The 14,904-nt window shown below is 36.3% G+C and overlaps 2 protein-coding genes across 7 annotated transcripts in view; one reads left to right on the top strand and one right to left on the bottom strand.

Moving 5' to 3' along the window:
• LOC105201659 overlaps positions 1 to 14,904 on the bottom strand; it is a 164,567-nt gene that overhangs the window by 13,734 nt on the left and 135,929 nt on the right. For all 6 annotated transcript variants that reach the window (XM_039451927.1, XM_026136582.2, XM_039451929.1 and 3 more), the window contains 4 exons: positions 5,873 to 6,009; positions 3,623 to 3,911; positions 2,473 to 2,732; positions 461 to 613 (listed from right to left, as the gene is read on the bottom strand). In XM_039451927.1, coding sequence (XP_039307861.1) covers positions 461 to 613; positions 2,473 to 2,732; positions 3,623 to 3,911; positions 5,873 to 6,009 — 839 coding nt within the window. The remainder of the gene's footprint in view (positions 1 to 460; positions 614 to 2,472; positions 2,733 to 3,622; positions 3,912 to 5,872; positions 6,010 to 14,904) is intronic.
• Positions 1 to 14,904, top strand: part of LOC105201658 — a 54,415-nt gene that overhangs the window by 28,842 nt on the left and 10,669 nt on the right. The window lies entirely within an intron of this gene.

Here is a 14,904-nt window from a genome sequence, read left to right as displayed (position 1 = left end):
ACAGTTGTTCCGTTAAATATTTGAAAATAATTATATCGTGATTGTGAAAAATATAACATTGTTGATAATATCAAGCAGAAAAACCACGTAACTTTTTAAAAGACATTTCGCTTTAAAAGAAACGGAGGAGGAAGCCTTACAGAGTCCTCGAGCGAAATAAATCGCCGCAGAGGTATTTGGTTAAACTTGTGTGGCTGCGTTTAATTCTTTGATTCGCGATTGCGCTCGACTGCGTCTACCGGGCGACGGAAAGTACTTCGCACACGTGGATTTTTCCGTGGGTCGCGGCAAAGCGTGCGAGACTGAAAATTTCTTTCTCTGGCGGGAGAGAGATCACTATGCAAAAGCGGCGCGGCTGTTTGGTAGACCGGTCACGTTGCCCGGCGTTACAGCTTCTCTTTCTCCGTTTCTGTCTCGAATTTATAACAGCTAATCCAATTTTCGCGGTGGCTTTACGTACCTGAACGACGTCGCAATCCTGCCAAAGACGTAGCTCCCGGGGTGGCGCCTCGGCCTGAGTTGCTGGTCGCGCTCTTACAGCTACCAATTGGCCCCGGGGCTGTTTTACGTGTATTAAAGCGTGCTTGCCCGCCGGCACCTCGTGCTGCCTCACCTACATGAAATATGAATCAGTCTATTCGTCCCTATTCTGTAAAATATGAATGGGTCTATTCAAAATATATATTCTTCTGGCGCAGAATTTCTTATTTTAATCTTCAAATGCGTCTCGCGTATCGCACACACGCAGCGCATCATGATTTCGTTAATATTCCCCCAACGACGTCGCTGGCATTTTAAATATAAATGTAAATGCAAACGTTGTAAAACCTTACACTGAACATTCAAATTGATTTTAATCCTTTTCTCACTTTTCCTGACCAAAGTCTATATTTTTTTTCTTTTTAATGTTACTTACTTTTTTATAAAAAATATATTTAAAAATTAAATAAGTTTGAATTTTGCTTCTTTATAAAATTTAATTCAGCAACAAGATGCTAAATTAAACCATATTATTCTTACATGGAAAATGCACATCTGCGCCAGATATTAACATCTTTTTTCTCACAATTGGGAAATGGCGAGTAACGCTTCGCTAAAACAAATCATACAGACGCATGTATAAAAGTAAATAGCCATTTACTCTTGGCGATTGAGCTAATGGGACGGTAACGTGACGAATTGTTTGAATTGGCCTTTATCTAGATAATGGTAACTTTATAGTGCCGAGTTAAGTGCGCGATAAAGATCGGAATGGTTGTATCAGAGTTTCGGAGTAAGATGAACTTTCGGTAGAGATACACCGACGGAGATTGCCTCGCTCGTAATCGAAGTCTATCTAGTGTAAGTCCCGCGAGTGTCGGTCTGTCTGTCGAGTCGCACACGAAAAGAATAAATGATCCCGCACCGCCGCCATTGAAACGGAAGCCGTAAATTCTACCAGAACCTTCACGCGTCTCGCCCATTGACTCCGGAATGACTGAATGTCAAGGAGGTCGATTAGTTTCGCGAGACATCGACTCGTAATATACGTTTACAAGATGCTGACATTGTTACCGTCGATTTTTACTTTGTGATAAATCACAGCTTCCGTACGAAACAGAATTGACTATTTACTGGCGCCGGTAGAGGGAGAAAGAGAGAAAGAGAGGAGAATAAAACAAAGAAAGGGGAAAAAGCTGAAAGAAAGAGTAATGAGAAGGAATAGAGGAAGAATTTTTAAATTTCTTGTATTCTTTTTAATTAAATTTATGATAAAAACAAAGTTTTGGTGGCGCCTTTCCAATTTCTTGCAAAAACATCGCCGGTCTGTTTCGCTCGCATTTAGCGAGCAACTTTTCTGCTTGGCTACTGACCAATTTTGAATCTTTCTCGTGAAAAAAAAAGAAAAAAAAACACACCGGCCCGAAATTCGTCGCTCGCATTGATTTACGTGGCGGAGAAGGGGCGGTCGACCTGCGCGGCACTGCGAGTTGCTAAGGGGAAATAATGGTCACAGGAAGAGAACCGTCCGAAAATTTGTTAACCGCATACGAGAGGAAACGAGTCACTTTTACGACTTCCACCGCAGGTGTGTCTGCTTGAAACAGAAATATGAGCCGCGTCAAGGCTCCAGGGAGAGAGAGGCTCCCTGCCTGACTATGTCGATCGTATATCACTGCCGCGCATCTGCTCGACGACGAGCAAATTAATTCCGACGATGATACATTACGCTAACGATACGCCCGTCACGGCGAAAGCGTTCCCCTAATGAGCAGCCAATTATTTTCTTTTGCTCATTGTTATCGAGATTCTGCGCTACTTTGAAAAAAATTCTACAGAACTCGAAAACGTTAATGGTATAAAACTCACTGTGATATTAGCATTATTCATATTTCATACGGTTGTCATTATTTCATAATGCCTTCTCAATTACGAATGTGGAAGGAAAGCGCACTGCGTTTCGCCAAGTGTGACAATTTAAGCGAGCCTTACCGCGTAATAACAGGTGAGATTGCGGGGATAGAGACCGGGAAAGTTAGGCGACTGCAATCTGCACTTCTTCCGGTCGCAGTCGGTGAATATGCGGGAGCAATAAGTCCCGGATATTAGGTCCCCTAAGAACTGCTCCGAGCTCGGTTTCGTAGGTGGCACGTGTTGCTCGACCATTTGCACCGGCATCGCCATCGACGTGTTCGCGTACTCGGCGGACGTGCGCTCGGTCGACGCCGGCGTCCCGACGACCTGCGTTATTCCTGACCACGTGACATTGGAATTTTAATCATCGACGGCGAAAATATCGGGAAATTCTTTGTCCGCGCAATTTCAATCGCCATGCAATTTTGCGAAACCAGACAGGTACAAACCTCGAACAATCTCTCGGATATTTCCTCGAGAAATATATTCGAGTGTTATTAATTAATCAAGACGACGAGATTGTACGGAATTAAAATATATATTAAAACTGTAGCGGGTATTAAATTTTTGAAATTGAAAGGTCTATATCTTCTTATAAAGCTTTTCATATATAATAAAATCATGTAAATGTATAATTTTGTAATTTTACAATAAAATCATTACGGAGAATGAATCATGTAATATTCTATAATTATAGGTAATAATTTCTGTATGTGTTTTTAATAACATATAATATATTTTTATAACAATAGTAATAATAATGCACAGTGGTGATTATAAAAATAAAGCCGTCTATATAAAAATTGATACATTTATGTTAGTTTATCATTTCTTTTTATTTTAATATAAATTGCGATAAAGTAAAAATTTGTTTTTAGTTTCCTACGTTTAAAATAAATAATATAATAAAACGAATTTAATACAAATTTACAATTTTACAATAGTATTTTTATTGATGAGTGCTGTTTTCTTTTCTCAGTGGCTCTACTTTTATTATCGCCATTGTAAATATTATATGATAGAATAAATCACAACGAACAAAAAAGTTTTGATCAAACAGTGCTTATTGAGAAAATGTCCAATCTGTTTCAAAACTGATTTTAATTCAAATGAGTACACGAGATAAAAGCTAGCTATTGAAATTTGTCGCGGGATAAATGTCGAACGTGTCGTGGCCCAAGCTCCGATAAACGTGCTCGAAATCCGTAATCGAAAACTGATCACCTACCGACGAAGGGATTTCCGTAGCGCACCACCGCGTCGGACTTCCTGATCATCTTATACGCCATTCTAAAGTCGAAGTTGAATCCCGTCTGATCTTTGCTGAGCCTGAGCAGCTTGAGGATGATCGAGACGCTAGGTGTTTCGCTGTAGTAGATCGCGGGTCCCCAGGACGTGCCGCACCAAAGCCCGCCGACGTCAGGACGCTGCGCTTCCGAGATTTGCAGGGATCCGTCGGGACATCCCTCCGCGGTGAACGATACAAATTTGCCTAGAGTGAAGCTGTCGAAGGTCAGCTGCAATCAAGAAACACGTCGTGAGACTCATCGGCGAACAAACGCGTCGAGCAGTGTGCTAAAAGTTACAAAAATATAAATTCTGGGTTGAATTATAAAAAAAATATTAATTAAACAATTCTTATATTTAGCTTGATTTAGCAAAAGCAAATCAACAAAGAGAAAGTTAAATATAACGAGCGAATACCGATGTTATAAAAAATATTACTTTCTAATAAATACACCGAACAAAAATTTTCATGTTCAAGTAAATACATTTATTTTAACATTATTTACTTGATTAAAAAAATATATTTCGCAAGTTTTTAAGATAAATTATTTTATGCTAGTTAATATTTGTTTAAATCAAAGAAATGATGTTAAAATAAATATATTTGCTGGAACATAAAAAACTTTTTTTTCATTATAAGAGAAACTTATTTTAAAAAATTGCTAAAACTTTATAATATTTTAAGTTATCGTAAAATACAAAACTTTTTTCAATAATAACACTTATTTTTATACGCATCAAGTATCGGGCAATTGCTTTCTATTTTTTTTTTCAATTAACTTTTTAAATATTTCTTTTATTTGTATTTTATAAAATTTGAACGATTTGCGCAGTCGGAAGTAAACGGATGGGTGATATTACTGAAGTTTCCTCGTTACACGGTGCCAAGCAAATAAATTCGCGTCGGGGCGTCATCGACCATTGCTCAACCTGTCAGCAATTGATAGTCCACACAGTTTTTCATTCGAAAGAGCAGCCGCACATGTCCGCGCTGCGCGATTAAAACATCGACTGAGTCCCGCTTTGACAGTGACAGAAAGCAGTTCGCAGCTATAATCACGTGAACGTGGATGACGCGATAGAGATTTGGAACGCTTGTTACGTAATGCACATGACCATGCCTGCGAATTATTATACATAAATAAATACTCGCTTGAGACTATTTTGCAATAAATTATCAGATCAATTATTTGTACTAAATTTTTCGTTACTATTTGTGCCGTCTCTTATTTTGTTATTCAAATGCAGATGCAAGTAAGATGATACTCGACGAATTAAACTGAAATACGCAAATTTATGTTGACTTGAGCGTATTGTCAAGCGCTGTTCCGCCCGGGCTGCCACATTCTGTTTTGCATCACTGCGACTTTTAGCGCGACTGCGGCCTCTTTGACGAGACCAGTAAACATCTGCACGCAGACCACCGACATGTACAAGGGACTCTCGTGACTTGCACTATGCAGATATGAGAAAGCTGGCAAATATTGCTGTGCAAATAATTCGGCAGCCGGAGGCGAGAGTTTTTGTGCACTCGACGGAGTTTTCGCGCTCTCGGAAACTCGGCGCGCGGGCCCGTTTTTCAGTTTCACATAATCGTTGGAAAATGCACGGTTCTTATTAAAAATTCTACATTTAATTTCACAGGAGTTCGAACAAAGAATCACTTTCTGCGCGAAATAGACGTGTGAAAGTGTTGCTTTCCGGAATCGCCAACGTTCCGTCTATGTCAACTCTTGTTGAAATTAAAATTTTCTTGCTTTTCGTAACTGGCTCGCGATTGGCTGCCTAATTTATTTAAAACTTTCCCGTCAAGAAGAATTTGAAACGCTCGGAAGCGCCCGTAGCCGTTTCGCTTGCGGAGAGGAAGATAATCATTTGTTGAGGCTCCGGGCTTCCTTAATATACGATTCGATAAAAACTTAAGTATTCGGAATTTAATTTGCTACATAAATCCAGCGCCGTTCTGTTTTCCGCGTTTCTTCATCGAACTATTCGTTACTTCGTTAATGCATACTTTAATTAAAGTCCGATTCAGTGTAGCGTAATTTATTGCAAATTTCCGGGGCGCGGTTTTTTCTTTTTTTCTTTTTTTTTTTTGATAGTTCATGAATAAATCGTCTGACGCTTTTTACAACATCGAATATCGAATCTCCTAATATTTGATAACTTGAAATTATTCGAAACGACTCACCTGCACGATGTCGCCGAAATCGTCACCTGGCGCGTTGAAGGTGAGCTTGCAAATGTAAGGCACCTTATCTTCCTTCGGTCGATGCAATTCCAGATCGTACGTCTTCCCCACGTCGCCGTAGTACGTTTTGTTGCAAGCTGCAACATACACATTAAAGTACTTTGATTTATTTTTATCACTTTTTTATATTGTACGCATATATAAATAGTTATTTTATTCCTGTACTTAACGGCTGTTATTTTTACCAAGTTTGTTAAATTCTGTGAAATACAGTTATTTTATTCCTATTTATACATAACAGCTATTTTTGTCAACTTTGCAAAATTTGCAAAGTTTAGTTTATAAATTATTCGTTATTATTGTTCGGGGATTGTTTAATGGCTATTTTGTTTGTTAGATTACTTTTTTAAATACAAATTAATTTTGTTTTTAGCTGAAGATAAATATCGTGAACAAAAAACACAAATTATAGATATCGTGCATGTATCATGTAATTATTTCGATGACTTATAAACCGTATAATTTCGATGTTGGTGGCTTGCCGTTGTCAAATAATGGAGAAGTACGTTGTCGCAAAGTGGATTTCTGTCTTATCTTCTTGAAACTGGTTTCTTACTGTGGCCAACAACGCTGTTACGGCCGTCCGTAAATTTTCTTTCGCGAATAGCATTTTTCAAACCCGGAAGTGCACTTTCCCAGACCTGTGAAAAATCGTATCTGTGGCTAAAAATTTATGAGAAATGAAGGGGTCGAAGAGAAAATGCTTGCCTTCCGCGATACTTTCATCATGTACTCTCTTTATAAAAAAAATAAGATATGATAAATGCACCATGTCCACATTTTTTATTTAATAAGAACGTTAGTTGTCAGAATCAGATCTTATTCGACAGTGCCTGATTGCAGAGTTGATGATTTAATAGGACAAAATTTTATGCAATTATTGAATTTGCATTAATCAATTCATACGGCATTTTTATCTTGATTTTTCACGGACTCGTCGCGATTCCAATAATAAGTCATTATTTCGTTAGCTGTCGGAAGTTTCATTTTAGCTTTCTGTCCGAATTAGTATTCTTGCGAACAGAGTCGCTGAAATTAATTCGATTACAGGGTCTCCAATATAATCGCGAGATTAAAGAATTAAAGATTAGCAACGGCATTATTTAAAATAAAGCGCCCATCGGTTTATCGTAATAATTCAGATAACAGAAATTTTATTTAAAATTATAACGAAAATTTGGAATTTTATTGAAGGGGGAACGGCAAGAAACGCATAAATATAACGCGCTCGCATATATTTAAATATTTCCCTCACGCGTGAGCGAATTCGCGAAATATCTTATAATCGATGAGAAGTATTTGAGGTATCCCGCATCCGTTAAACGCCTGTATATAAAATATCGGAGAAAGAAAGTTCGCCGAACGTCATAATACACATTGCCTTTCCCTCGTCAAGTCGCAAGCCGATTCCATCAGAGAGATTACGAGGGGCGATCCCCCCGCGGATCGTGGAGCATGCCAAGATAAGGAATTGATGGAAGATGGTAATGAATTATCGATGAGCCGCGTCGTTTGTTTCGTGCCAGGCATTCCGGCCCGGTGTTTCGGACGACCGGGGAAGAGGCATCGTCCGAGCGGGCAACTCTTCCCTTTCCCTCGTCATTCATGTTTAATGGCAATTGCGGCGGTCCTGGAAAAACGGCGCTCAATCAAAGACCGCGAATAGGACTTTTCACGAGGGGCCGGTGAAAGACACACGCAATCAACGACTTGATATTTTCGGTAGAAATACACCCAAGGGATGTACCGCGAATACTTATTTATTTAGAAGATTCGCGCTACATAACGAACATTCAACTACCTAACTTGTTTTACCCATTACTAATTCAGTGAAGACAAACTTAGTTGGATTGGTCAATATATAGTGATATTTATAGATGTAATTTATAGATATAGTGCGTTTATCTAACGGTCTTTCATTATTCAAGAATAACACGGTAAATGCCACACATGATTTTATCATGACATGCTTTGAAGGTAAAGCCATGTATTATAAAAAAATTAAATTATGATAATATGCAGATGATGTAAAACTACCTCAGTAAGCAGGAAACATTTAGCAATGTTGATTTTATTTTTCGTTTCAAAATAATATTGCATAAACATGTCAAAAAGATTATTTGATATATGTTTCTTTTTACACTCTTGAAATATTGTAAAAACGTAATCTCCAATATCAGTTAATGTATATTTAAATTGATGTTGTGTAAAATACGATGTATATTTGAAAATGTTGCATGTTACTGAATATCGTTAAAATAACATGGTAATGCTTTTATGATTACTGGGCAATTTGAACCAAGTGAATTCGTGTAAAAAATTCGTTTAAAGTAGCTCTCTTCCTGCTGTCTGACAGTTTTGTACTACAATCTTATTGGTCTCTTTCTAGGTTTATATAGCTGTACCTAAACTACAAATGTCAGTTCGTACAAAATTACGAAGGGTCGGAGCATTCTAAAGCGGATCTCTAACATTTCAAATCTTCTTAGTTCCGTAAATTTAGCCTTAATATCCCTTTTTTGGACTCCTTGCGATAAAAAGCATTCTAAAAATAATGACGCGACCGATCCATAAGAAGATAATACAAGACAATATAATTCTTCGAACTAGCAACAAATGTATATTTGGCCGATGTGCGATTGTAACTTTTTAGTCATTAAACTGTCGAAAAATTGAGATAAGAGTTTTAAAACTCCTTGTAAGTTTACTACAAGGCGTTTACCTCATTACTGGTATTTCCTCCCTTTTTTTTTTCTTACTGTTCTCGTAGTTCTTATCGCTCTCTTAGGTAATTTCGTCTTAGAGGAAATGTTACCGCTCACTTTGGGAGCTGAACTCCCTTTAAACTCGCGCAACTCGTTCACTATTCCCATCGATTATACGAATCGGGAATGCACTTGTCGATCGAGTTGCTTTGGCTTCGTCGCCCGCCCCCGTCCTACGCGGAATTACCCCTAGTTTCGGTTGGTTACACACTGAACTATTGTGAGGTTTCAAGGGCTCATAATGGATGTATAGGGGTGGAAATCAAGGGTAGCTCGCCGGGCAGACAAGGACGCTGTAGAATTGAACGGCTGTCACATACATACAATACGCACCGTTTCTAAGCACCGGGTCACCCCTAATCAGAACCCCGCTTGGTGATCTAATGGGTCACTCCGGGTTGTGTTAGTCTCGGCACAATCCCTTTAACAATCAGCTTTGACTATAGACTTGGCTCGGTATGGGCGACAGATAATGATAATCGTGTGCTAAATGGTGATAAGTCAATTTCGGCGAACAATTCGACGTAACGAAAGATTCTCCTTATTTGAAACGTATTGAATTGTCGCACGAATGCGAATGTCGCATTCCGACTTTTTTATTTTATAAAAAAGTTTTATGAAAAACAGACTAGGTAATAAATAATCGAAAAACAGATTTTCGCATTTTAATAAAATTATGCATTCTACCATATCATTCTATTTTAGTTAATTCTATTTTAGTTTCAGATTATCAGATACTTTCCGCGCATATTGTTAGTCCGAATTTAATTAAACATTTCATATTCTGGTATCTCGTGATATAGCCATTTGTTAACGCAACAGTGATTACAAGTTTCAGTACGCCGAGTTTTGAGCGATTAGGAAATTTACGTGTCCGTCAGACTAATGGTCGACATAAACCATTTCGTTCTGTCAGCCCGAGACGCGTCTGGCCACGGGCTGCAGTTACTACTGCGCGGCGTCAAGGAGCGGTAGCGTCTGACGAATGACTGGTTTCTGTCACTGCCGCTGTACATTACCGAGCATCCTGTTTCGAGCGTTTAATGAAAATAGACTTTGTAGTAATTTTGTAATTAATAACATCATTCTTAATGCGAACTGCCACTCTATTTTGTGTAGCGCTAAGTGATTGATTTGTAATCAACTTTGGTCACGATTATTTTACTACACATAATTATATTATTTATTGTAGATTTTATATCTAATCATATATGAGAGAACAAAATTTTTTAATGAAAAAGAATATATTTTCTTAAAATCAGATATTTAGTGTAAGTATTTGTTTGTTCTATTTAAGTGATAATATTTACTTTTAAGTAGACGTATTACCTTAAGCATATAATTTTGTTTACTTAAAATTTTTTTATATTTAAATAAGAGTTATATAAATAAACTAATAATATTATTAATTAAACTTGATTAAATTGTTTTCTTAGATTAAAAAAATTTAATTAGCTTAAATATAAAAATAGCCCGACAATAAATATTTTCTAAAACAAATTACTAGATTAAAAATTATTTCTTTATTTTATGTACATAAATATTTCAATTAAGAAATGTTTAATTTGCAAATAAATAAACTATTAGGACCCACTTATAATTTTTTGGTTTAGATACTTTTTCTCTCAGTGCATATATTTTTTATTAAAATTTATTATGAGGATTTATGTTACCGTAAACGCCACGTATATTTTTTATTTTTTTTTATAAAAATTTCCAACACATTAATAATATATCTCAATGTAACAATTGCATGAATAAATGGTATTTGTTTATGTCTTGTACAATAAATTAACAATATTAACAGTTTGTTCCGTATTTTAACTTATTTATATAAATAATTAACGTAGATTTTAGCTAAAATGTGTATAGTGCAATTAAATTTGAGTTGGCAAACAGGTACGCCATGCATAATTGGCGCTGAGTCAAACGTGCTTAACAATGCTTGAAAATTCGGATTCAAAATGAACGCACCTTTCAGCTACAACTCCCTGAATTTTCCGATAGTTCCATGATAGTCAGATCAAATGCAGAGGAACATAGATATCTAACTCTGGCGCCAAGTTTCAGATTTAAAAAAATATTTGTTGACTTTAGAACTCTCTCATCCGGCTAAAAATTTTGATCCGAATATATCATACAGTCCTAGATATTCTCTGAAAGAGTGTAAATTCAGGTTTTTATGATATATTTTTCGAGATTGTGTCATTAGGGAACTTTCACGTGGATAACGAGCAGTAAAAGAAGATGCGACCTCTCAACGCGTCTCGTCTCTTGTCGAGACGCGAATTTTTCACAGCCGGCGAGAAATAGAAGCGAGCGTTACATACGCGAAATTCTGATGCGTGAGAGTCGTCGTCAAGCAATGAATTTGCTTCGTTTCACTTGGCGCCATCGCTGTAAAAGTGTACAGTCCCGAGGAACAAGAAGGAGATGGAAACGGATGCGGAACGAAACGAGAGAGGTCAAACGTGAACTTGTACAAATGCAATATGCGATACCTCGCTGCTTTAAGACACAGCTGTAGTGGCAGATAGAAAACGAGAAAGAAATCAAATGCGTGCTTACAATGCAATGCTTGCAATGTACGAAGATATGCTAAGAAAAAAATTGGTTAAAAAAGTAAAATATTTAGTCAGAGACGATCAACTAAATATTGGATTGATTCGACAGTTTAGTTGCATAGAAAAAAGATACCTATTAATGTTAATCAATTGAATTTTTTAACCAGGTCTTAATTAAATCTGCACGATTTATTGGACCAAATATTTTAGTTTTTCAATAAATTTTTTTTTTCAGTATACGTTGATTAATATAAATCGTATTAACGTTATTAATTGCAATACGATTATTTCTGTCATCATTTTTGGCACAAAAGGGATTACAAATGATTAAATATTTAAAAAATTCCTAGAATTAAAGAGAATATTGGAAATCGAATCACAAATTATGGATTTCATTTAAGATAATACAAATGGTTTCGTGCCGCACACAAGAAGATTAATACATCGCCTTCTACATGGGAATATTGTCGATCTGGTACGGGAAGAATACTAAAACGGGAAGAAAGTCACGTAACACAGCATTCAGTAATAGCATCAGGATGTACACACACATACCATATACACGCCGGTATTATCCTGACAAAACTCCCGCGTATACGAAGATATAAGCAAGCTCTCCGCTAATAATATAATTAAATTAAATTATATTACATTATTTATGCAGAAAGAGACAGTACAAACATCAAATTAAAAGGAATGTGTTCTATTTAACAATCATTATTATATATAAAAACTACAGTTTATATTATATATAATACAATGATAATCTTGCTTATTCATAATTTAATCTCCTTTAAAAGATTAAAAATTAAAATTAAAAATTAAAATTAAAATTAAAAATTAAGATTAAAAATTAAAATTAAAATTAAAATTAAAAATTAAAAATTTTATAATTTTTAATTTTAACAAAATATTGTATGTTTATTTCAATATTATAATAGTCATATAAAAGTGGAACGCAATAATAGTATTAAAAAGTTCAAATTCTTGACATTATTCTTTTTTATCCGATATCTATTACTTTAATGAAAATTATTATTTAATAATGAAAATATATTTTTCTTGATAAAACTGTACAGAGTTTTTCATAATTTAAGTAAAATAATTTGCTTAACGCTATATAATTTCTTTTTAATATTTAACATTTCAAAAAAAATATTCTCTAAACGAGAATGTTGCTTTTTTCTTCTGCGCATAAATGAAATGAAAAATAAATTAAATTAAATTACATAGCTGCGTCAGGATCAAATAAATCTTGTTTTGCAGATAAACTGCAACTTATAATACGCACGTAATGTACGGCATGGATTACTTTTGCCTACGAGCAATCGCTGATTCACTTTCGCAATCTCACCTTCTTTCCGTACTATACTCTCGTCTTTCGCTCCATGTAGTCGGCAATAAATAATTGATTTCGAATAAGCGGTGAGTGCGTTTCGCTGTTACGATGTTGAGGAAGTGTAACGATGTCGAAGTTGAGTAACAAGCGCGCCGATACTCACGAATCCAGTTATCGTCTAGATAAGATATACACACGCAGATAATGCGTTAAGTAAGACTTTAATTCGCTCCGAAAAGTAGTTAACGCATTGTTTATTACGAGCTTAGTCTTATCGAGAAGGTGTTCCCGTTGTTTTTGTGAAAACAGTAAAGTGACATTGAAGCTGGATTAGCATGGTACGAGGTGCAGCGTGCATTCGTCTCGCTTATGCATTTCTCGCAGCGAGCGCAAGATTAACGTCTACAGATGGCTGTAGCATTGCGATAAGAGTTATCGCTCTCCCATTTTAGGAAAAGCAATTATATTTTTTTACACTTCGCGGCACCTCAAAGCATATAACGTCTCTTTGAAACAAAAAGAGAAACAATATTTATTAAAAGTAAATTAAATTTGACTTGACAATTTGACTTGAAGAGGCTCGAAGAGACTAATTCAAATAGCGTTTGAATTGAGAATACAATTTTGCACGACACGTGTACAATTCTCGTCTCTGTAGAGCTTGCGGCAGTCGTATAGTTTAATTGCACAAGAGAATAATAACGACGGGCGGCTGATCTGATAAGCATTATTCGTTCTACAAACTGAATGAGACAGTATGTCCAGGGTAGTTTACAAAGAGGCAATGGGATTACGTTACTGGATTATAAATGCAGCATTTTTTATTCCCAAGCATTTCGTATTTTCGTCTAAATTTTCAAAAACATTTTAAAATATTAGCTTACCATTCGTAAAATAGCGTTATCATGTTGATAATAACTGTGATACCTTTTAGTGACGGTAGAAAATATTTAAATTTAATGGAGTCAGCGGTGTGCATTAATTCTACGTTACAAGATATTAATTAGTTCGCGATGCACTATTACACAACATCGCGCGACAAAACGAATTACCGTCGCTTTGTGTAATAAACGCCGCGTTTAACAGGTAGCGGTCTTTTTAATGCATAGGGCAACGGAATAATGTTCTTATCCGGGGATTATCTCCGGAAATGAGTTTTGGGGCGAAGATTATGCCCCCTCCTCCCCCCCTCCTCGCCGTTTCCCGATGCCTTGGTTTGTACAATAAATTCGATGAAATAACAGGAAAATCGCGGCGCAGTTTCGCGCACTTTTGTTGACACGAAGATAACGATATTTGATAGAATAACCGAAAATTCGATTTGTCACGAACGATTTGCACTACAACTAATAAGGAAGCGCGTACATTTACGAGACTAATTGTCCGGACGCAGGAGATAATGAAAGTTTATATATTTTTATGCTGCAAATTAAATTATTATAATTTTTTTAGGGAAAAGTTGATTGTAAGTAAAGACCCTTGCTAGTGATACATTTCAACAAAACTTGTGTTCAAACAGGTAAAAATTTACTGTTATTAATCCTGTTATTAATAAAATTAAATTGAAAAACGTATGTAAATAAAATTGCCACAAAGATGATGCGCTGATTCCACTTTATTTCAGTACTTCTCTAGTTTCATTTAAATTTGACTAATGTGTGTAAGAGATGGTAATATTGTGGCAAAATAATATTACATAAGCAAGATAATCTTATAATTACTTGCAGTCACGAAACTCTAATTATCTGGCCACGCAACAGATTGGGAGTTTATTTTATGCTACAAATCAAAAGCAATCTTTTGATGGAAATGCATTACCGGGTTTACGTGCATTACTTCCAATCGAATATTTCTCTAAAAATTATAACATTGAATTTGTAGTATAAAATAAACTTCCGCGTCCTGTGCCCGGACTATTAGTTTCGTGACTGTACATCGGTAGGGCTAAGTAATATTTTTCAAAGCTGCTGACTTCGTCGAATTTCTATCGTACGTCGCCATTTTCGCTGATAATATTCCATCGCTGGATGCTCAGAGAGAACTTTGATCGGGCGCGCACTATATGTAAATTGCCCTACTTTCTCTCGCTCGTTCATCTAGCTTCACACCATTCGCGTCAGTGTAGCGTTGTTATTATCTTTTTTTTTATCTCCGTAAAGTCGGCACGATACGACGTTGCGAGAGATTGATGACCGAGAAGCAGAGGGAGAAAGAGAGAGAGAGGGCTGGTCTCTTCTCTTGCGCAAGGGAACATAGAAACATGCTTCAAAGGGCTTCGAAATTCGCGAATTTATTTCTAGTCCA

The sequence above is a fragment of the Solenopsis invicta genome, chromosome 7 (assembly GCF_016802725.1).
Source record: "Solenopsis invicta isolate M01_SB chromosome 7, UNIL_Sinv_3.0, whole genome shotgun sequence".
Taxonomy (NCBI): Eukaryota; Metazoa; Arthropoda; class Insecta; order Hymenoptera; family Formicidae; genus Solenopsis; species Solenopsis invicta.
The sequence above is the reverse complement of the archived record's forward strand: the minus strand, read 5'-3'. Positions and strand labels throughout refer to the sequence as shown.